A 25,096-nucleotide genomic window follows, 5' to 3' on the forward strand; every position below is an offset into this window, starting at 1 on the left:
CACAGACCAGGAACTTGAAGATCTGAAAGAAAACCTGCCAGTCAGTGGTGAGCACGTGAGATACCATTGGATTTTGAGCTTTCGGTGTTATGTACCGTTAGCAATGAAAGGAATGGAACGAGGGAACTTTCTACGCAGAAGAGGTCCAGATTGTAGATGGGACAAGAACACTGACAAAGAAGTTGAGAATGTAGTATTTGGACACAGGTGGCGTGGCTACTAGAAGAGTCTGCGAAGTTCTGAGGACAACAAAGTTTGCCTTTACAAAATGGCCGCTTTTGAATCTCATCTTTTTGTTATCAAATTCAAGAGTTGATATTTTATGAAATAGAAAGTCAAATTTACATTTTTTAAATAAGTATATTTTTAAAATTTTAAATCTTTTCTTCTGTTCTATACTGAAGCATATTCTGAGTAAATGTTTGTTGAATGGCTATTTAAAGTGCATAACAAAATGCCCAGTAACAAAAGGCTGTTATAATCTGAAGGGGAGGAGAGCGTTCTTACGCTATTTTATATCACTTTATGAGCTTCAAGTTATGTTTTTTTTGGTTACAGTTGATAATACAGTTGCTCTGAAAACTTTGAAGGATGAAGTGAAAGCTTTTACAGGCAAGAATTTGTTATAAATGATTTGCAACAAATTGTGATTGACACTAAAAATTTTAATAGCATTTTCTCAAAATTCTACTACTGCTTTACAGATTCACATACTTTCAGTATTCATTTTGATAAATATGTGCATCTACTGATCAACATCTTAATCTAACATTATCTGGGTTTATAAGTAAAACAAAAGGACTATTTCTTCATTGTAAGTCATATATTCTTTGATGCTTTTTTTTCAGTAAAAGTGCCTGGCTCTTATTTATAGACCCAAACCTAGATGATCACAGCAAAAGCAGGGTGGAGCTTTAGAAATAAAAGTCCATTACCAACAGCTAATTACATAGTTTTAACAAAGTAAAGTAAAATATGTCATACTTTGTTAATTGTGTCTTGTATCATACTAACCGTCTCTTGACCTTATTTCTGGATAATTATATGACCAGATTTGCTTCTGTACTATGTGATATCATTCCCAGTGTTAGGGATACATCCCATTTGCTAATACTGAGGGACAAATTCTATTTTTTTATTTAGCATTTGACTCTTTTTAGTAGCAAATCTTTCACTCCATCTTTCCTTTTCATTCTGGTATCAGAGAAAGGACTAGAGCAGCAAAAGTAAATGTTTAGACCATGTTAAATAATAAGATTGTCCGTTAATAGTTTAACCTGTAACTATTCTGTCTTTTCAAAGGAGAAAAGGTTGATTCCAGGGACCTACAAAATACTCTAAAAGACATGGGGATTGAGCTTACAGACGAGGAGGCCAAGCAACTGAGGAAAACACTGCCCCTTGATGGTAAATAAATGCCACATAAATGCCACCATGCCTTCCAGGAAACCTGACTTTATGGGTCAGTGCGAGCCATTCTCAATCTTTGAGTAGTACAGTTTTGTCTTAAAATGCCATAAATTAATAGATAAAGGCACTTCTGACTTGAAAAGAAATTCTTTCAGTACCTCTTGGAACACAATCTGAGATTCATCGCTACATTGCCATATAGTAATCTGAGTGATTAATACTATCCTCTCAGATTGGTATTAGTTTTGCAATAAGAGCAAGGAAACATAATGAAGGAGAAAGAGGACATCAGTAGAATAAAAAGGAAGAAATATTTTAATGTATTTTTTAGAATTGCACCATGGGAGAGTTTAATAAATGTCTCTAATTCCAAAGAATGGGTAAGTTTGTCACTGTGGAAAACATCTATCTATCTATCTATCTATCTATCTATCTAGAGCACACGAGCAGGGCAGGGGTAGAGGGGGAGAGAGAGAGAGAGAGAGAGAGAGAGAGAGAGAGAGAGAGAGAGGGAGAGAATCTCAAGCAGGCTCCACAGTCAGCACAGAGCCTGACATGGGGTTCAGTCTGATGACTGAGATCATGACCTGAGCCCAAATCAAGAGTCAGATCCTTAACCGACTGAGCCACTCAGGCACCACAAACATTTATATTTTTAAATGTCCATATCGTATAACTATAAAATAGATGCATTTTTAAAGCAAATCATTGAAATGTATCTTTCTACAATCATATAATTTGTAATGTTTTGGTTTTCTGGAGATCTGAATTGTACTTTTTCTTACAGCCCACGGAAAGGTGTTTCAAAGCAGGTTGCTGAAGGATGTGAAGTATAATAAAAGTGAGTAAGAAGCACAAAGATGAGGCATATGAAATATCCTTAAGCATTAAATTTATATCACTAGAATATAACACCTTATTTTGCTTCTTGTACCACATCTATGTTTTTGCTGGTAGTAATCCTTACTTTATCTTAGATGAAAAGTTCTCTACTGCATTGTGTTTTTGAAGCTTTCTCTGAAGAAACAATTATATGAACAGAAATAAAGATGGAAGGAAAGGAAGGAAGGAAGGAAGGAAGGACGGCAGGCAAGCGTGTGCAAGGGAGGAAGGTGGGAAGGAGAAAGGAAGAAGGTTTGGGACTTACTCCAAAATGTGAGCAGAAGCAGACAAAACAATCTCAGAGTAAGAGTTTAGGAAAGGACTATAATCTCTCCTTCTTGGTGGAGATTACTGGTTATTGCTCTTTAGTTACACTTGCTCAGCCCTGCCCCACCTAACTTTTTCCTGGGCCTGTATGTTTAACGTTTGAGGAAACAAATTCTAATTCTAACTCTGCTTTTAACTCTTTATTTTTTTTTAATTTTTTAATGCTTTTTTATTTTTAAGAGAGAGACCGAGAGAGACAGAGTGCGAGTGGGGGCGGGAGGGAGCAGAGAGAGAGGGAGACACAGAACCCAAAAGCAGGCTCCAGGCTCTGAGCTGTCAGCACAGAGCCCAACGTGGGGCTCGAACTCACAAACCATGAGATCATGACCTGAGCTGAAGTTGGACGCTCAACCAACTGAGCCGCCCAGGTGCCCCTGCTTTTAACTCCTTAAATTGTAACTCAGCTTGTAAAGAGTTGTACATATATATTGTAGTTTTGTTCTTTGCTTGAAAATTTTAGCAGTTATGCTAGATTGTGAAGTCATTCTCTTTTAGCAGTATATTCATGTAACAGCACCAACTATTACTATCTTAAAGAGATATTTGCACCCCCATGTTCATTGCAGCATTATCTGCAATACCCAAGACAAAGACACAACATGTCTCTTGACAGATGAATGAAGAAAATAGAATAAATATATATAAATATGTACATACATAATACATAATAGAATATTATTTGACCGCAGAAAACAAGGAAAGCCTGCCATTTTCAACAAGGATGAAACTTGAGGGCATTATGCTAAGTGAAATAAGTCAGACAGAAGAAAACAAATACTATATGATACCTCCTATGGGTGGAATCTAAAAAACCAAACTCATAGAAACAGAGACCTGATCGGTAGCTGCCAGAGGCAGGGGGTTGGGGAGAGGAATAGGTGAAGGTAGTCAAAAGGATGCAAACTTCCAGCTATAAGAGGGGTAAGTTCTGGAGATATAATGTAAGGCACGTTGACTATAATTAACAACACTATCATATTTTTGGAAATTGCTAAACGAGTAAATTTAAAAGTTCTCACCATACACACAACCAAAAATGTAACTATGTGAGATGACAGATGTGTTAACTAAACTTATTGTGGTAATCATTTTGCAGTGTATATATATACATATATTGTACACCTTAAACTTATACACTGTCATATGTCAATTATTCAATAAAACTGGGGGAGGGGCGCCTGGGTGGCTCAGGGGTTGAGCGATGGACTTCGGCTCAGGTCATGATCTCGCAGTTCGTGAGTTTGAGCCCCGCGTCGGGCTCTGTGCTGACAGCTCACAGCCAGGAGCCTACTTCAGATTCTGTGTCTCCCTCTCTCTGCCCCTTCCCTGCCCATGCTCTGTCTCTCTCTGCCTCTCAAAAATGAATAAACATTAAAAAAAATTTTTAAATAAGATAAAACTGGGGGAAAGGGGGAAAACATTAATGTCTGTTAGTTGAAGATAATAATATACGTTCATGAATTTTTCTAAATATTTTGTATTCATTCCATTTTTTCTTTCCTTTTCATGTTTTCAAGGAGGGAAGATTGATGTAAATAACCTGGACCCTGTTTTAGAAGCTATGGAGGTCAAGCTGACAGAAAAGGAACTGAATCTGTTAAAGGATCTTCTGCGTGGTGAGCATTATAGAAAACACTGTGATTTTAAACAGATGTGCTTGCAGGATTAATTTTGACTGTTTCAAAAGTTTAAGTTATTTGTTGCCTGAAGACATTCGAATAGCTTGCAGAAGAACTCAGGGGGTAAAAAGGCTGTTCTTTTTTTTTAGTGTTTTTTTTGTTAATGTTTATTTATTTTTGAGAGAGAGCCAGACAGAATGTGAGTAGGGGAGGGGCAGAGAGGGAGACACACAACTCGAAGCAGGTTCCAGGCTCCAAGCTGTCAGCACAGAGCCCAATGCCCAGGAACCGTGAGATCATGACCTGAGCTGAAGGTGATGCTTAACCGACTGAGCCACCCAGGTGCCCCAAAGGCTGTTCATTTTTGTTGCTTTAAAACCTCTCATCTATTTCTTTATACATCTTGGACTAGGGGTGGATGCTAGTGAGAAGGGGAGGGATTTTTGTTGTCTGGTTTTACAAAAATAGGATCTGCAATGTGGTTTTTGTTTGTTTGTTTGTTTGTTTTTGCTGATCCGTATATCACTGCCATTCACACCGTGGTGCAGAACATCATCCATGAGAGGCTCCACTCCTCAGTGCCAAGGCCATTGTGTGTACCTGCCAAATACAGTCCTCTCTGTGTTCTGACCATTGAGCCGGATGGCTTATTCGCTTATAAAAGAATATGAAGATTTGACAGCCACTAAGTGCACCTGTCATTGACACAGGGTTCTCAAAACTAAAACCTAGAAATGCCACACACCTATCTGTGCCTTCAGGAGAAAGCTCCGTGTGTCAAATCTTAATAATGCAGTATGTCCTGTGTAAAGAGGAGCCTGTGTAGATTGGCACATTCTGAGGAATCTGTCAGTGTAAAGTGGTAACATCTGCCTTTTTTATTTACAAATGTAAATGAAATGTAATTATTCAGCCATTCCTCATTTCTCTATTCATAGATATTGAGATGCTTTCTTTTCTGGTCACTATAACAAAGAAAGTTAACAGAAAAATATGTGTAGTATTACAATTTTTAAAAAATATATGTAATACACTTTATAAACATAAGAAAGTTCTGGAAGGCTATACACAAAACTGTTAGTAATAGTGAGGAGAGGTACTGAAGCTGAGGAGAGGTAAAAGAAGGGACATTTACCTTTTCTTAAACGCTCTTTTTTTTTTAGCCTGTTACACAAAGTATGTTTTAAATTCTACTTTTTTAAGCTTAATTTATTTTGTTTTTAATTTAAGATGAATACATGGGGTGCCTGGGTGGCTCAGTTGGTTAAGCGTCCAACTTCGGCTCAGGTCACGATCTCACGGTTTGTGAGTTTGAGCCCTGCATCAGGCTCTGTGCTGACAGCTCAGAGCCTGGAGCCGGCTTCGGATGCTGTGTCTGTCTCTCTTTCTGCCCCTCCCCTGCTCACATTCTGTGTGTGTGTGTGTCTCTCTCTCTCTCAAAAATAAATAAACATTAAAAAATTTTTTAAAAAGATGTGTACAAATGGTGTGGTAAAATGACAGGATTTTGGCTGTTTTTTTATCTACCAATTAGGTTCAGCGGATCACTGAATTGACCACTTAAGTAACTAGTTCCTATCAAATATCCCTCACTGCTTAACATTGGTCTCTACCTGCCCATTGCATCAACATGTGGTAACACAAGATAACAATCCTAACGAATACTGAGAGATACGTAATTTTAAAAAGTGAGGAAAGTAAGATTGAAGGATTACTCAAATCACACAAAGCCACTAACGAATGTGGGCCTGGCAGAGTTAGAACATTTAATAATTGAAGAAGAAAAATTGTACATGAATAATATGTACATGAATAATATGATAGGACATTCAACATACAGTGTTTTCAATCTCAAAAGATTTTAAAGGACCTCTTGGAACAAAGTCAATCTTTTGGTAAAGGTTATTTTTATACGTCTCATTTCAAAGTTCAAAAGCTGTGGAGTACAATAACCTAATTTGCTCAGAAAAAAATCACATCCCAACACACTTGAAACAGTCGGCATTGAATTCATTGTTTCTTCTAAGAATCATGGAATAGTTATAACGTGAATTTTCTTAAATATTAGGTGAAATAAACTTTGACAGTTTTCATCTTTATTATTTAATGAAACCATTTAAGATTTTTTTTTTTCATTATTTATTATTAAATCTTGGTCCTCATTGCTAATGAATTATTTTCCTTGGTCATCTTCTGGAACCAATCTTAGATTGGTTAAATCTTAGATTTAAAAAAAAAAATCTTAGATTAAAAAAAAAAAACCTCCTGTCCTATGTATCTTTTTTCTGAGTCCATGTTATTATTCTTCTCTGATTAAACTTTGTCTTACAGGCTCTAAGAAAGTTGATCTGCAAAAACTTATGGAAAAAGTAGAGGATGTTACAGGTGAGGAAAAAGTTACCAAATACATATGATTCTGATTCTTTACACATATTCTTCCCTGTTACTTTATATTCCTTTTAAATTATGATATTTTGGGGCACCTGGGTAGCTCGGTCAGTTAAGTGTCTGACTCTTGATTTTGGTTCAGGTCATGATCTCACGGTTCGTGAGATCAAGCCCCGCATCTGGCTCTGCACGGAGCCTGCTTGGGATTCTCTCTGTCCCTTTCTCTCTGCCCCTCCCCTGCTTACTCTCTCTCAAAATAAATAAGCATTAAAAATAATAGTAAATAAATTAGGCATAATTTTTAATAAACTGATTTCCTGGACTTTGGTTTTTCAGGGTTTTCTTTTTTTTTTTTTAAGTTTTTCTTTAAATTCTAGTTAGTTATCATATAGTGTAATATTGGTTTCAGGAGTAGAATTTAGTGATTCATCACTTATGTAACACCCAGTGCTCATTATAACAAGTGCCCCCCTTAATACCCATCACCCATTTAGCCCATCCCTTGCCCACCTCAGTTCGTTCTCCATCAACCCTCAGTTTGTTCTCTATAGTTAAGAGTTTGCCTCCCTCTCCCTTTTTTTTCTCCTTCCCCTGTGTTCATCTGTTTTGTTTCTTAAATTCCACATAGACTGAAATCAGAAAGTATTTGTCTTTCTCCGGTTTGTCGATGCTTTAACAACAAAACATAGTGCCATATTTTGTTAGGCCCTATAATCTCATTTTTTCCAGATTTTTACTAAAAACATTAGTGCAATAAAAAGAGACTAAAGTTTTATTACCTACTAGTAATCTCCCACAACAGAATATTATGAAATGCATTACTATGCACTCTGTTATTTTGTCTCTATTATTACTAAAGTTATGGAAATAAACACTTTAATATTTTACCATAACTACAGTCAAACAGGACTCATTTGACTTTATTATGTATTGAGTAGTTGGTGCTAATAATTAAACAGTAATAAGAGATTTCATTATTATTTAGAATAATTAGATGGTTCTTTAAAATCTCACATGTTACCATTTCTGTCCTTTTAAAGGAGAGGAAATTGATGTCAATGACATGGAAACAGTTCTAGGAAACATGGGAATAGAACTCACAGATAAAGAACTCTCACAACTGGTGAAAAATCTGCCAGTTGATAGTGAGTATTTAAAAAAAAATGTAGTCATACAGGGAAGTGTATTGTTAACTTGTGAAAACTTGTAAAATTGTCTCTATCTTATTGCTTGTCAGAAATAATTTCATGATTCATGTTACATAATTTTAAATGACTATTATATGTTAAAATTTTCTCTGTGCCAAATTTATCTTTAGTTTGAGAAGTAACCGTTGTATCATCGTGGCTCCTATCATCAGGATTCAGTTATATTACTTATAACTTTTGAGTCTATCAAGAGATGTAAAATTTAATCCAGAATAAATGAGAAAAAGAGAAAGGAGTGATCTAATAGGGGAAAATGAAAATATCACAAAAGAAAAGTAAAAGATATTTTTCAGGATGGCAGAATGTCAGTATCCCCATCCCTTACAATTTCATTATTTGCCACTAAATCAGAAAATTTCTAAGGCAGTTCACAAAAGATGTCTTACTGAAATTGCTGATTTCTTACTAGACAGTAATGAAATTCCACATTGCTCTTCTGTGATCTGAATAGTCCTTTTCCTTACAGATGGAAAGGTCTATCGAAGAAGGTTGCTGGATGGTATAAAGTTTCTTAAAGGTAAGGGAGAAACTTAACAAAACACAAATGAGTCTGAGATCATCACGTTTGGCATTTAGACTAATTCCTTGTGATTAAATTGTCAACTCTGCCACTTAACACATTATTATATACTTTTGTTTCTTTTGTGGATGATCGTGTTCTTTAGGAGATCATCTTTTATGTTGTAACTTGGAAAGAATTCCTATGCTTTCTCGGGATTTTTCAAACTTTGACAGAAGTAGAAATTATCAGAGCCCAGGAAACATAGCAAAAGTAAAGGGAAAATTAGCACCTCTTCAGTTAGTTTATTCAGCAACAAAAGACTACTAATCTGACATTTAGACCAAGAGAGCAAGAGAGTGCTAGAAAGTCTCCAAGAAACTGAAAGAACATGGGACTGAATAGATAGACAGGGAGCAGGCCAGGAAAAAGGTCATGTCTAAGCAAGGTTCCGAATACCACCTTCATGATTTCTACCAAATCCACACACTATTTGTACTACTATTAATATTTTCACTGATACTGATTTACTTTTTACTTAAATTTTAAAAAATTTTAAATGGTAATGGAAAAACAGCATGCCTTAACATAACTAGACATTAATTGTAAAAACGAACACAATCAAAATGAGACAATAGTGGTTAGAAAAGCTGGAATTGTTATCACCCTACTAGAATTCTCTGAGAAGTCATTCTGTCACCTTTCAGTTTTTATACTGGGCGTGCTTATATTAAGATTAAAATTAAAACAATAAACTCAAACTCGAACTCTTATTATTGACTCTGTCCTCCTGTAAAGATCTCATCAGGCTTTGGTTTTTTGGAGGAACATGATAACCATAATCCTCTGGAGGTGAGGGTTTATCCCACATTTTAGGGACATTAACTGTTACCTGTATACTTCTTTTTCCATAAGGAGGGAAGATTGATTCCAGTAAAGTGGATGAAGTTTTGGGAGCTATGGGCATGGACCTCACTGAAAAGGAGCTTAAAGACATAATGCAAAATCTGCCAGTTAATGGTGAGCATTTTGGATGCCACTGAACACTCCAGAAAAACTACTTTTGTAAGCCTATTTATAACAATCATTCAAAATGCTTGTTTGACATCAAGAAGGCATTCTGAAAAGCTTGGGGAAAAAAACTCAGGTCCAAAGAAAGAACGCATCCTGTCTGTCGCTGGTTTCACACGCACACTAGAGAAAGATTTCAAGATAACTTGACTTTTTCACTCAACCTTACCTTTTTTTCCCTACAGAGTAAGGGAGAATTGATAGGTATTGCTCAAATTACAATTGAGCTCTTTGGCCACATTTGCTAATGCGTGACATCAGTATTTATAAAAAGGGTACTTAGTATAGCTGTGGCTATCTGTAATGTTGTTGTTACTTTTCTTTGTTAATATGGCCAGAGTATCCCTGCACTACATGGCCGCCATCTCAGTGTTTGTCTGTGTCTCACCTTCACATGGGTCCTATGGGGAAAAGTCTATTGCAAGCAACTTAAAACAGTTCTTCTCTAAATCTGTAGCCCAGTGAAGTCACAGAAGTCACAGAGCCTCCCTTCCACCAAATGCTGTTACTGAAGCAATCACAAGACCCTGCCCAGATTCAGTCTAAGCTTTTGGTGGGAGATGTATCAGTCACACTGTAATAAGATCGTGTGGGGCGGGAAATCTATGTCTCAGCCATCCTTGAAACATATGTTCTGCCACAGCTCCTTTTACTCAGCATATGTGTTTTAGATTCATCTCTGGTATTGTCTGTGTCAGTGATTTGTTTTGGTGGGAGTTAAGACAGTGGAGCAGCATGGGGACCCTGAGCTTGCCTCATCCCTGAAGCGCAGCTAGATCAGCAGCAAACCACGTCAAGCACCTAGGAAACTGAGCTGAGGATCAGCACAACAATCTGCATAACTTGAGCCACAGAACTCAGCAGGTACACAGTGTGGAGAGGTGGACTGGGGGAGAGAAAAGCCACGGAGGGTAGGGAGCTGTTTTTGCTGAGAGAGGACAGAGAAAAGAGAGGAAGAGAGCGCGGTCCATCACGATCATGGAAGAACAACACTTCCCTGAAAGTAGCTGGAGAGAAAGAGAAAGAGTGAAAACACTCTCAGGGGACTGAACAAGAAATCTGCCCCCCCAAATCTATTGATGGGAAGAAAGGAGAGGGTGTCAGTACCACCAGGATTCTATAAACAGTGGAGCACAGAGCCTGAAGTTCTGGAGGTCAGTGCCTGGTGGTGCTCTGGTGAGGAAGTAGGGCAAATCCCCAGGGGCAGGTAGTGGGGTTTGACGGGTCCTTGTGCCAATAAGGAGAAGCAGTTCTCCTACTTGGGGTGCATTTGGTAGAGGCCATATGGCCTCCCCATGGGCAAAAGTCCCGTCAGACCCCAGAGAGCAGCCACGTTTGCTGGTATTGGACGTCAGAGTACGATGAAACCTGGAACCGGCTGTGTGTTGTGGTTTGCCGTAATCCCTGACCCTCTGCCACTGCACGATCGCACAAATGTCTTCTGGGGCAAGTCAGCACCTGGCCATTGCTCAGCAAGACTCTCCCCAGAGTTGGCACGGGTCCCAGCCTCAGGGGTCTCTCAAGTGTCTGGGGTTTTGAAACACAGCTCCATCTGAGATAAACTCTAGAGGGAGGTGCCACCTGGCAGGTGGACAGCTTGGACACAGACCGGGTAGGGACAGGGAGTCGAGGAAGGCCTGAGACAAAGGAGGGGTGCTTGATTGTGTCAGCGAAAGCACAAAGTTCCTATGCCAGAGACTAGGGAGCTGGGCGAAGCCACCTCTCCCTTGCACGCACATGCTCACCACACTGATCCACCCCAGCAAGCTAAGCAGCGCCACCTAGTGGAGAACAGACTGTTACACCAAGCCCCACCCAACTGCGCTTCCAGGCACATCTCCTAGAAGACCAGCACAAGTCACTCCACCTGTTTAGTGTACGGTCTAAAGAAGACTTCGTAGTTCCAGTTCTAGGGGAAACTGGATATAACTTCATTCAGGTTTCATTCCACTTGATGGTTCATTTATTTCTTCATTTTCTTTCCTTCTGTTTTTGCTTAAATTGTTTTCTGTTTTTCCTCTTTCTTGGATACAGAAAGAGAAAATTTTATTTTTATTTTTTATACCTTATTCTTTATTTTTAAAAATACTTTCTTCCATTTCATTTTCTTTAATTTTATTATATAAATTTTCTTACCTTTTTTCCCCCTTTTCTTCCCCCTTCTTGCTTCTATTCTATCAAGCTTCTTTTAAGAAGCAGACCAAAACACATATAGGATCTATCTTCCTTCATTTGATATTTTGTCTTCAATTTTTTAATTTTTATTTTTTATTTAATTAATTTTTCTTCCTCTAAAATGACAAAGCGAAGGAATTCACCCCAAAAGAAAGAACAAGAAGAAATGACAGCCAAGGGCTTAATCAACACAGATATAAGCAAGATGTCTGATGTAGAATTTAGAACCATGATAATAAAAACACTAGCTGGTGTTGAAAAAGTAGAGAATCCCTTTCTGCAGAGATAAAAGAAGTAAAATCTAGTCAGGACATAATTAAAAATGCTATAACTGAGATGCAATCTCAAATGGATGCCACAGCGGCAAAAATGGATGAAGCGGAGAAGCAAAGAGCGATATAGAAGACAACATTATGGAGAATAATGAAGCAGAAAAAAAAGAGAGAAATATAGGCAAAAGAGCATGATACAAGACTTAGAGAACTCAGTGACTTATTAAAAAGGAATAACATCTGAATCATAGGAGTCCCAGAAGATGAAAAGAGGGGAAAGGGGCAGAAGGTTTATGTGAGCAAATTATAGCAGAAAACTTTCCTAATCTGGGGAAGGACACAGACATCAAGATCCAAGAAGCACAGAAAACTCCCATTAGACTCAACAAAAACGGACCATCAACAAGGCATGTCATAGTAAAATTCACAAAATACACAGACAAGGAAAGAATTGTGAAAGCAGCAAGGGGGAAAAAAGTCGTAGATCTATAAGGGAAGACAGATCAGATTCACAGCAGACCTATCCACAGAAAATTGGCAGGCAAGAAAGGAGTGGCAGGATATATTCAACATGCTGAATAGGAAAAATACGCAGCAAAGAATTATTTATCCAGCAAGGCTGTCATTCAAAATAGAAGGAGAGAGAAAGGGTTTCCCAGACAAACATAACTAAAGGAGTTTGTGACCACTAAACCAGCCCTGCAAGAAATTTTAAGGGGGCTCTTTGGAGAAAAGATAAAACAAAAAAAGACCAAAAGCAACAAAGAATGGAAAGGACCAGAGATTATCACCAGAAACACCAACTCTACAGGCAACACGATGGCTCTAAATTCATATCTTTCAGTACTCACTCTAAATATCAATTTAGATTGGATATCTAAATTGGATATCTGAATTGGATATCTAAATATCCAATCAAAAGACATAGGGTATCAGAATGGATAAGAAAAAAGATCCATCTATATGCTGTTTATAAGAGACTCATTTTAGACCTAAACACACTGACAGATTGAAAGTAAGGGAATGGAGAACCATCTATCATGCTAATGGTCATCAAAAGAAAGTTGGAGTAGACATACTTATATCAGACAAACTAGATTTTAAAATAAACACCATAACAAGAGATGAAGAAAGTCATTATATCGTAATTAAGGAGTCTGTCCACCAAGAAGATCTAACAGTTGTAAATATTTGTGTCACCAACGTTTCCACCCAAATATGTAAATCAATCACAAACATAAATTCATTGATAATAATACCGTAATAGTAAGAGACTTCAACACCCCACTCACAACAATGGACATACCACGTCAGCAGAAAATCAACAAGGAAACAATGGCTTTGAATGACACACTGGACTGAATGGACTTAACAGATATATTCAGAACTTTTCATCCTAAAGCAGCAGAACACACATTCTTCTCGAGTGCACAAGGATCATTCTCCAGAGTAGATCACATGCTGGGACACAAATCAGCCCTCAATGAGTACAGAAAGATCAAAATCATACCTTGCATGATTTTACACCACAATGCTATGAAACTCAGAGTCAACTAAAAGAAAAAATTTGGAAAGACCATGAATATTTGGAGATTAAAGAACATCCTACTAAAGAATGAATGGGTTAACCAGGAATTTAAAGAGGAAATTAAAAAGTACATGGAAGCCGATGAAAATGAAAACACGACAGTCTAAAACCTCTGGGATGGAGCAAAGGCAGTCACTCGAGGGAAATATATGGCAATCCAGGCCTTCCTAAAGAAGGAAGGAAGGTCTCAAATGCACAACCTAACGTTACACCTAAAAGAGCTGGGAAAAGAACAGCAAAAACAAACAAACAAAAACAAAAACAAAAAAATGAAAAAAAAAAAAAACCCTAAACCAGCAGAAAAAGGGAGATAATAAAGATTAGAGCAGAAATCAATGATATTGAAATAGAAAAAAAACAGTAAAACAGATCAATGAAACCAGGAGGTGGTTCTTTAAAAGAATTAACAAAATGGATAAAACTGTAGCCAGACTGATCAAAAAGAAAAAGGAAAGGACCCAAATAAATTAAATCATGAATGAAAGAGGAGAGACCACAACCAACACTGCAGAAATACAAGCAATAATAAGAATATCATGAGCAATTACATGCCAACAAGTTGGGCAATCTGGAAGAAATGGACAAATTCCTAGAAACAAATAAACTACCAAAACTGAATCAGGAAGAAAAGGAAATTTGAACAGACCCATAACTGGTAAAGAAATTGAATCAGCAATCAAAAATCTCCCAAAAAACAGGAGTCCAGGGCTGGATGGCTTTCCAGGGGAATTCTACCAAACATTTAAAGAAGAGTTAACACCTATTCCTTTGAAGCTGTTCCAAAAAAAAAAAGAATGGAAGGGAAACTTCCAAACTCATTCTACGAGGCCGGCATTACCTTGATTCCAAAACCAGGCAAAGCCCCCACTAAAAAAAGAACTACAGACCAATTTCCCTGATGAACATGGATGCAAAAATTCTCAACAAGATACTAGCCAACCAGATCCAACAATACATTAAAAGAGTTATTCATTCACAATCAAGTGGGATTTATACCTGGGATACAGGACTGGTTCAATATCCACAAATCAATGTGATACATCACATTAATAAATGAAAGGATAAGAACCACATGATCCTCTCAATAGATGCAAAGAAAGCATTTGACAAAATACAGCATCCTTTCTTGGTAAAAAACCCTAAAGAAAGTAGGGATAGAAGGATCATACTTCAAGATCATAAAAGCCATATATGAGAGATCCACTGCCAATATCATCCTCAATGGAGAAAAACTGAGAGCTTTCCCCCTAAGGTCAGCAACACGACAGGGGTGTCCACTCTCACCACTGTTATTCAACATAGTATTGGAAGTCATAGCCTCAGCAATCAGAAAACATGAGGAAATAAAAGCATCCAAATCAGCAAGGAGGAAGTAAAACTTTCACTCTTCAAAGATGACATGATACTCTTATGTGGAAACCCAAAAGATTTCCCCCAAAAAACTGCTAGAACTGACCCATGAATTCAGCAAAGTCGCAGGATATAACATCAATGCACAGAAATCACTTGCATTTCACTACACAATAATGAAGCAGCAGAAAGAGAAATCAAGAAATCAATCCCACTTACAGTTGCACCAAAAACCATAAAATACTGAAGAATAAACCTAACCAAGGATGTGAAAAATCTATACGCTGAAAACTATAGAAAGCTTATGAAAGAAATTGAAGAGAACACACACACAAAAGGAAAAATATCCATGCTCCTGGATTGGAAGAAAAAATATTGTTAAAATGTTGATACTACCCAAAGCAATGTACATATTCAGTGCAATCCCTATCAAAATAACACCAGCATGCTTCGCAGAGCTAGAACAAACAATCCTAAAATTTGTATGGAACCAGATAAGACCCCAAATAGCCAAAGCAATCCTGAAAAAGAAAACCAAAGCTGGAGGCATCACAATCCCAGACTTCAAGCTGTATTACAAACATGTAATCATCAAGACAGTATGGTATTGGCGCAAAAACAGACACATAGATCAATGGAACAGAATAGAGAACCCAGAAATGGACCCACAAACGTACGGCCAACTAATCTTTGACAAGGCAGGAAAGAATATCCAATGGGATAAAGACAATGTTTTTAGCAAATGGTGTTAGGAAACCTGGACAGTGACATTCAGAAGAAAAAACCTGGACCACTTTCTTACACCGCACACAAAAATAAACTCAAAATGGACGAAAGACAGGAAGCCATCAAAATCCTAGAGGAGAAAGCGGGAAAAAACCTCTTTGACCTCAGCTACAGCAACTTCTTACTTGACATGTCTCCAGAGGCAAGGGAAACAAAAGCAAAAATGAACTATTGGGACCTCATTAAGCACGGCAAGGAAAACAGCACAACTAAAAGGCAACTGACGGAATGGGAGAAGATATTTGCAAACGACATATCAGATAAAGAGTTAGTACCCAAAATCTACAAAGAACTTATCAAACTCAACACCCAAAAAATAAATAATCCAGTGAAAAAATAGACAAAAGACATGAATAGACATTTTTCCAAAGAAGACATCCAGATGGCTAACAGGCTTAAAAAGATACTCAGCGTCACTCATAATCAGGGAAATACAAATCAAAACCACTATGAGATACTACCTCACACCTGTCAGAATGGCTAAAATTAACAACTCAGGCAATGACAGATGTTGGTGAGGATGTGGAGAAAGAGGAACCCTTTTGCACTGCTGGTGGGAGTGCCAACTGGTGCAGGCATTCTGGAAAACAGTATGGAGTTTCCTCAAAAAAAAGAAAAATGGAACTACCCTACAGCTGAGCAATTGCACTACTAGGTATTTATCCAAAGGATACAGGAATGCTTTTCGAAGGGGCACATACACCCCAGTGTTTATAGCAGTGCTATCAACAATAGCCAAAGTATGGAAAGAGCCCAAACATCCATCGACAGATAAATGAATAAAGAAGATGTAGTACGTGTGTGTGTGTGTGTGTGTGTGTGTGTGTGTGTGTGTGTGTAATGGAGTGTTACTCAGTGATCAAAAAAGAATGAAATCTTGCCATTGCCATTTGCAGTAACGTGGATGGAACTAGAGTGTATTATGCTAAGTGAAATTAGAGAAAGACAAATATCATATGACTTCTCTCATATGTGGAATTTAAGATAGAAAACAGATGAACACAAGAGAAGGGAAGCAAAAATAATATAAAAACAAGGAGGGGGACAAACCATAAGAGACTCTTAAATACAGAGAACAAACTGAGAGTTGGTGGACGAGTTGTGGGTGGGGGGATGGGCTAATTGGGCAAGGGACATTAAGGCAGACACTTGTTGGGATGAGCGCTAGGTGTTATATGTAGGGGATGAATCCCTGGAATCTACTCCTGAAATTATTATTGCACTATACATTGACTAACTTGGATGTAAATTTTTAAAAAATTAATAAATTTTAAAAATGAAAACGAATACGATTAAATACTTAACCAGAAAAAAAGAAAATTGAATCAGACCATAATCCATATTCAAATTCTAAATAAATGTTGATAAAATATTAATCTTTGTTTATAGGTTTATGACTGTTATAATATTATTCATAAACTATACCTTTTGATGTCCCCCTTTATATCTGTTTAATGATTTGACTCTAAGTTATACTTTGATATTAATAACTGATGGTACGGGTTTCTTTTTGCTTGTATATATGCCTCAGATATCTTTGCCCATTCCTCTGTTTTCAATCTTCTTATCATTTGGTTGAAATATATTTTGCGAAATCATCATATAGCTGGGTTTTTAAGGAACCCATCTGACAATCGTTCCTTTTTTATTTTTTTTATTTAAAAAAAATTTTTTTTAAGTTTATTCATTCTTGAGAGACAGAGAGAGAGACAGAGCACAAGCATGGGAGGGGCTGAGAGAAAGGGAGACACAGAATCCGAAGCTGGCTTCAGGCTCTGAGCTGTCAGCACAGAGCCTGATGCAGGACTCGAACCCACGAACTGCCAAGATCATGACCTGAGCCGAAGTCAGACACTTAACCAAGCCACCCAGGTGCCCCTATCATTCCTTTTTTTTTTTTTAATTTTTTTGTAATGTTTATTTATTTTTGACAGAGAGAGAGAGAGAGAGAGAGAGAGAGAGACGGAGCATGAGTGGGGGAGGGGCAGAGAGAGAGGGAGACACAGAATCTGAAACAGGCTCCAGGCTCTGAGCGGTCAGCACAGAGCCCGGCGAGGGGGTCCAACTCACAGACCGCGAGATCATGACCTGAGCCGAAGTCGGACGCTCAACCGACTGAGCCACCCAGGCGCCCCTGTCGTTCCTTTTTTAATGAGAAATTTCAGTTTGCTCAGATTTGGTGTAATACTGGATATATTTAATTTTGTTTATTTAATCTTATGTTTATTACTTATTTTCTGTTGTTTTTTTTCTTTTTTCTTAGGCTTATTATCACTGGTTTGTTCAAGTTGTCATTCATTATGTTTGTTTTCTTCCTAATTAATTCTGAAGTTTCAGAGGAGGATCACATTTCATCAAGTCTTACATTTCTTTTCCTCCCATTCACTGTCATACTTACATATAATAACTATTACTGGCAATAAAATACTACTTTATTCTCCATCAAGATAGCCTTTCCGATCAAATATTTCATTTCACTTTTATCCCTTCCCTCTGACCCCCCACGCAATCACAATAAGTGATTTAGAAGACTCTTATTCCTCCTACCATTTCCCCCACTCCCCACCATGAGACCTTGGGAATGTCTTTTACTTCCCCAACCATACAGTTTTAACTCCCACAAACAAACAACTCATAAAATTTCTCTTAGGGGTGTCTGGGTGGCTCATTCAGTTAAGCATCCAACTTTTGATTTCTCCTCAGGTCATGATCTCACAGTTGTGAGATTGAGCCCTGCATTGGGCTCTGCACTGAGCACAGAGCCTTCTTAAGATTCTCTCCCTCTCCCTCTGCCCCTTCTCTGCTTGCTCTGTGTGTGTGTGTGTGTGTGTGTGTGTGTGTGTGTGTGTTTCTCTCTCTCAATAATAAAAAAAAAACTATCTTAAATAATTTCCTTTCTATTTCAAGATTCTTTAGCACTTAATATTACATATTCCATAAAAGATTACTTTCAAACTTCTAGAAAAGAAGGAAGCATCTGTTTTGACATCTCTGTGTTTCTACCACCTCAGGAGCATATATGTTTCTGCCCACCTATTTTCTTCCTTCGTGCTCTTTTAGGAGTCGGAGGAATTGGAATGCCCTCATGCTGGCCTCTACTGATCTTCACCAGGGTCTTCAGGATTCTAAATGCCAAGCTTTTCCCCAAATCTATTACTTTCTAGTTCTCTTGGTGCACTCTGACACCTCTCTGGTGCTTCCCTAGTTGAGAGGGGAAAGAATCCCATGCCCATTCTTTCTTCCAGGACACAACCAGAGCTGAAGGTTTGACATAGCCCTGGCAGCCTAGAGAGACCAGCAACATTTGAATTTCAAAGGCAGACAGCTTTGAGGTGGTAGTTAAAGGGATATGAGCCATCTTCCAGTCTCCATGTTCACAGAAGCCCTTCCAAAATTTTTATTAAAGTAAATACAAAAGAGTAAGAATAACATTATAAATAAAGGAAAATGATCAACTTCAGTTTTAAAAAATGCCCTTGTCACACAGATGTTTTAAATCTTACTAGTAGATTCCTCCTCTGCTGAGAAGAACTTGGAATATTTTAATGGAACAGAATTCCCTCCCAATTAGACGGCCTATGGCAGAGAGCCCTTTCATCTTGGGTCAGAATTTTCCCAGTAATAAGCCAGATGGGCAAAGGAAAGGATGAACAGAAAACCACAGTGACCCATGTACAAAGCCAGGCCAGAAATTGTAATCCTCTCCAAGGATCCCATCTCTTTTTCATGACAGACTTGATTACTTGTAATGACCCAGGTAAACCAGCACACATTTTCCATTTTGCCCTGACCTGTAGTTGGTATTGATGCAGAAGTTATTAGTGGCTAAGAATACTTTGAGAGATAAAGAATAAGGTCCAAAAATTCTCACCACAGAATTAACAACATTATTGGTAATTGATACACTTTTCTGGTTTTTCTTTGAGTATTTTGTAGGCACTCAAAAACAAGTTTGTTGAATTCATGAATAACTACATGTTACACCGTGTTTCCTATAACACTAGGTTATAGCTAGATTTTCTCATTAACATGGAGTATTATTTTACTATGGGGAAAAAAGCACTTTTCAGAAATTAAATGATGGGAATTAGCCACTTTTCTTCCCTGAGCATAATATATTGGAAATATTGGAGTATTACTTGTTTCAGGAAATAATTGTGCTTATTATCATTCAAGCTGACATCTTTCTTCTTCTACCTTCTTTTTTTTTAATGTTTATTTATTTTTGAGAGAGAGATGGAGAGACAGAGCATGAGGCAGGGAGGGGCAGTGAGAGGGGGAACCACAGAATCCGAAGCAGGCTCCAGGCTCTGAGCTGTCAGCACAGAGCCTGATGCAGGACTTGAACTCATGAACCGTGAGATCATGACCTGAGCCAAAGTCAGCTGCTCAACCAACTGAGCCATCCAGGTGCCCCTCTTCGTCTACCTTCTTATGAAGGGTGTAGCAAAGGTTAAGTTTTAGTGTGTGTGCACTTGTGTGTGATGTGCACGTGCGTGTGTGTGTGTATGTGTAACCAGTTTTTATATTTTTTATATTGAGGTATAACTGACATATAACATTACATTCAGGCATAATGATTCAATATTTGTATATATTGCAAAATGATTACCATATTAAGTCTAGTTAACATCCATCATAATATACAGTTACAAATATTTTTTGTTTTGATGAGAACTTTTAAGATCTCTCAGGGTGCCTGGGTGGCTCAGACGATTGAGCATCCGACTCTGGATTTCAGCTCAGGTCACAATCCCAGGATATTGGGATTGAGCCCCACATCAGGCTCCATACTGAGCTTGGAGCCTGCTTGGGATTCTCTCTCTCTCTCTCTCTCTCTCTCTCTCTCTCTCTGCCCTTCTCCCCTGCCTGGTCTCTCTTTGTCTCTCTCTCTCTCAAAGGAAAAAAAAAACGTTAAAAAAAATTAAGATCTACTCTCTTAGCAACTTTCAAATATTAATATTTCAGTATTAAGTATAGTCATCGTGCTGTGTATTACAACCCCATGACTTATTTTGTAACTAAAAGCGTGTACCTGCAAAAGGTTAAATTTTCTAAAGCAAATAAATACTGCTAAGTTTTTCTGCTCTATGCAACACATTTTCTTGGTCTCATTGTCATGTTTCTATCCAATTTATTCCTTGCCTTACAGTTAAAGGCAAGGTTGATCTGGAAAAGCTGATGAATGAAGTGAAATCTTTTTCGGGTGAGTAAGACATTACTTAAACATTTTTAATTAAATTCTAACCCTATGTTATATTTTGCATAGTGTTTTCCCAATATTATATCATAAATTTATTAATGTTGATATTTTACATATTTTCATGAAGTATTTCCATTCAACTTTACTTCTCCCTTTGACTTTGAATTATCTAGCATTTGGCTACAAAAGAAAATGGTGATATTTAAGTAATAATGATATTTTCTTGTAGTTTCTGCCAGTATTATATTGATCCTAACCAGTGTTTAAATCAGAGGTTTAACAAACGGGCCACCCATGAATTGAATCCAGTCTGCAGTCAAGTTTTGTAAGATAAGGCAACACTGGCCCTACATTTCCTCACCACAATAACTGATGTATTTTCTCTTGGGACAAGGCATGTGCTAGTTTCACTCATTCCTTCTTTGTCTAGGCTCCTATAAGCTTTTGAGTTAATGACTACTGGCTTGAGTAGCCAAATAGGCACAGAATATAGGAAGATGAATAAGTTTAGAAAATATTCTGCTTTAAATAATAATCACATGATTCAACATTAAAAAGAGAAAAACAGATTAAATATCCTAAATTACTAGCCAATTATATAACCATTTTCTTCTATGGTGTCTTGCCATTAGTCTTAGGAGGCCACTCTGTCTTTACGAAGAATCAAGGAATAAGTTTTGCCTCATTATTCTTAAACACTATTAGAATATATGAGAATATGAAAGTGAGGATGGTATTCTTCTAAGTCAGCCGTTTCATTATTTTGGATCATTATAATGTCCTAAAATTTCCATGTGTCAACAATCCGTTTTTCTTTCAAAGGAGACAAAGTTGATGCCAATAGACTTGAAAGTGTTTTCGAAAACTTGGGGATCAAGCTCACACCTAATGAACATTTGAACTTGCTGAAGACACTGCCACTTGATGGTGAGTCTTATGGGTGCTATTTTGGTGTTTTAGAAAGACTAGTTTTGTAGAAGTATATGAAAAATTACAAAATAAATTAAAAATGCTTGAAAACTGTTAAAAAGCTAATGCAAATACACAGAAAAATCTCACCACTTGGATTTTGATTTAAAAATCATCTGTCTAAAAATAAAAAATAAGATAAAATAAATTAAAAAATAAAAAAAAAATAAAAATCATCTGTCTAAGCCTTTTCAGTTATGAGTTGCTATCAAAGGAAAAATTCATTACTCAGCCCTCAGGTTACTGATCAGCTGGATTTAAAAAAAAAAAAAAAGCATTTAAAAAAAAGAAAAAAGAAAGAGAGGAAGGTGTCCAGTTTTCCCAGCACCAACTAATAGTTGTGTGTTTCTGCAGCATCGAATATATAGTTTATCAATAAGTGGGTAATATGGCACATTGAGAAAAGGCCATAGTTCTTAACTACAACAAAAAATTTCATAAAAAATGCTTTTAGTCCTCTAACCCAAAGATAATCATTATTAATATTTTCATACATTTCCTTCTAGTGCACAGTAGATACTAGATTGATAGATAATATTTATGTGTTATTAATTTATTTATAACTGTTATGTCTTCACAATGGTAACGTATTTATCATAGAAACCTTGATAGTGTAGATAAGTGAAAATAAAACCTCTCTATTCCCAACTCAAAGTGATAGCTACCGTGAAAAATGAGATGTATATTTTACAGTTTTCCATCTTTGCATATATGTCCTTTTTTTATTTGACAGCCTTGTGGATAAATCTTTGTAAGCATTCTGAAATCTTTTGAGATGAAATTCCTTTAAGTAGACTTACAGAATGGAAGATATTTTGTCTTCTCACTTGCCTTTCAGAATATTTATAATTTGAACTCCCACAAACAGTATTTGAGGCTGTTATTGTCCCTACATTCTCAATACAGAAGAACAACAACAAAAAAGAGTATCTCATGATTATGATTTCCAATTTACTCCTTTACCCCTGAGAGCAAACATTTTGGTGTATCTATTTATCTGTTTGTAATTTGAAATGTTCCTTACTCGAAGATTTCTAAACTCTTTCTTTCTGACTCTGTTTTCAAAATACCCATTTTTTATAGCTGATGGAAAAGTGTATAAGAAAAGGTTGATGAAGGGCCTAAAGTCTCTCAAACGTGAGTAAGAAGCACTGTGAAAAGACAGAATCTGAAACCTTTAGTTGTGTCGTTAAAATCGGAATCGTCCTTTCCTATATAGTTGTGTCTTTATTTATGTTTCTTTAGTAGATCTGCATTTTATCAGGTAAACCAAGTAGTTTCCTGCACTAATACTTTACAGAAAGTGTTAAACTGTCTGGGATTTTCCTACCTTAGCCCCAAAGAAACAAAATAAAGTACGAAGCAAAAGGTGAAGAATGAATGCTGTCAGGTAAAGATTTCAATCAAAAGTAAAGGCAAATAATTTGAAAGTGCAGGCAACAAAAATACCTCTTGTTTTATAGAATATTATGTCAGTCGCCTCTAGCTCTGGCTTTTCAGAATCCTAACATAAAAGTGAAAGGAAGTTTATTGTCCTATTCACTGAACAAAACTGGATTTTTGGTGTTTGCCTTGAAAATCTTAACAATAATGCTAAGAAATATGTGAAGTGTTCCTTATTATAATAAAACATATGCTTGATAAAGAGGAATAATAACACAGTAGAGTGAATGCACGGCCCCAGTTTTAGAAAGATTGTTTTACTATATTCCTTTCCTGCTCCTTACTTAGGAGGCAGTGTTGATGTCAATAAGCTGGACACTCTTTTAGAAAACATGGGAATCAGCATCACAGAAGGAGAATTCATGGATCTGATAGAAAGATTGCCAGATGATGGTGAGCACTGACATTCCCCCTTTACTTTTTAAGAGATATTTATTGTTTTCATCTTTATTGAGATGCAGTCAACATATAACGTTGTGTAAGTTTAAGGTGTAAACCTGTTGATTTTATATACTTGTATATTGCAAAACGTTTATGCCATAACTAACACCCCTGTTGCATCACATAATTACCTTTCTTTTTTATGGTGAAAACATTTACGATCTACTCTCTTAGGAACTTTCAAGTATGTAAGACAGTGTTATTAACTATAATCACCATTCTGTATTATAGTCTCAGAATTTACTCACATTAGAAATGGGAGTTTGTACCTTTAACCTAACACCTCCCCATTTCCCCACCTCCTCCCTCAGCCCCTCATAACCACAATTTTACTGTTTCTGTGAGTTCAGTTTTTTTAGATTCCACATGCAAGTGATATCATATAGTATTGGTCTTTCTCTGTCCAACTTATTTCACTTAGCACAACGCCTTCAAAGTTTATCCATGTCACAAATGGCAAGATTTCCTTTTTTCTCATGGCTGAATAATTTTCTATTGTATATAATATACCACATCTTTCTCTAATCATCTGTTGATAGAGACATATCTTGGTTATTGTGATTAATGTTTCAATGAACATGGGAGTGCAGATATCTTTTTGAAATCCTCTTTCAAAGTGGGATTTTGAATCATATGCTGTGGGATTGCTGGATTATATGGTAACTCTATTTTTCATTACTTGAGGAACCTCTGTACTGTTTTCCACAGTGGTTGCACCAATTTATATTCCCACCAACGGTGAACAAGGGTTTCCCTTTCTCCACATCTCCATCAACATTTGTTATCTCTTATCTTTTTGATGATAGCCATTCTAACAAGTGTGAGGTGATATCTCATTATGGTTTTGATTTGCATTTCCCTGATGATTAGTAATTTTGAGCACCTTTTCATGTACCTATTGGCCATTTGTGTGTGTTCTTTAAAAAGATGGCCATTCAGTTTCTTTGCCCATTTTTTCCCTGGATTTTTGGGGGGTTTGCTACTGAATGTACAAGTTCCTTATATAGTTTGAATATTAACCCCTTACCAGAAATGCAGTTTGAAAATATTTTCTCTCATTCTGTAAGTTGCCTATTCATTTGTTTGATTGTTTCTTTTTCTGGGCCGAGGCCTTTTGGTGTGATGTAGTCCCACTTAGTAATTTTTTCTTTTCTTTTTCTTTCTCTTTCTTTCTTTCTTTCTTTTTTTTTTTTTTTTTTTGCTTGTGCTTTTTGTGTCCTATCTAAAAAAATAATTGCCAAGACTCATGTCAAGGAGCTTTCTTCCCTATGTTTTCTTCTGGAATTTTTACAGTTTTCAGGTCCTACATTTAAGTCTTTAATCCATTTCAAGTTCATTTTTGTGAGTGGTATGAGATTATGGCACAGTTTCATCCTTTTGCGTGTGGTTATCCAGTTTTCCCAATACCATTATATCAGAGACTATCCTTTCCCTATTGAGTATTCTTGGCTGCCTTGTTGACAGT

At 37.0% G+C, this 25,096-nt stretch overlaps 1 protein-coding gene across 1 annotated transcript in view; it reads left to right on the forward strand.

Annotated features, from left to right (window-relative positions):
- Positions 1 to 1,300: 1,300 nt before the first annotated feature.
- LOC132688527 (uncharacterized) overlaps positions 1,301 to 25,096 on the forward strand; it is a 117,652-nt gene continuing 93,856 nt past the window's right edge. Inside the window, exons 1-11 of the mRNA XM_078436957.1 lie at positions 1,301 to 1,407; positions 2,198 to 2,251; positions 4,137 to 4,235; positions 6,570 to 6,623; positions 7,667 to 7,771; positions 8,301 to 8,351; positions 9,249 to 9,353; positions 20,728 to 20,781; positions 21,601 to 21,705; positions 22,831 to 22,884; positions 23,479 to 23,583. Of these exons, the coding sequence (XP_078293083.1) occupies positions 1,347 to 1,407; positions 2,198 to 2,251; positions 4,137 to 4,235; positions 6,570 to 6,623; positions 7,667 to 7,771; positions 8,301 to 8,351; positions 9,249 to 9,353; positions 20,728 to 20,781; positions 21,601 to 21,705; positions 22,831 to 22,884; positions 23,479 to 23,583 (847 nt within the window). The 5' untranslated portion in view covers positions 1,301 to 1,346. The remainder of the gene's footprint in view (positions 1,408 to 2,197; positions 2,252 to 4,136; positions 4,236 to 6,569; positions 6,624 to 7,666; positions 7,772 to 8,300; positions 8,352 to 9,248; positions 9,354 to 20,727; positions 20,782 to 21,600; positions 21,706 to 22,830; positions 22,885 to 23,478; positions 23,584 to 25,096) is intronic.

Source organism: Panthera onca, chromosome E1 (genome assembly GCF_046562875.1).
Source record: "Panthera onca isolate mPanOnc1 chromosome E1, mPanOnc1 haplotype 2, whole genome shotgun sequence".
Classification (NCBI taxonomy): Eukaryota; Metazoa; Chordata; class Mammalia; order Carnivora; family Felidae; genus Panthera; species Panthera onca.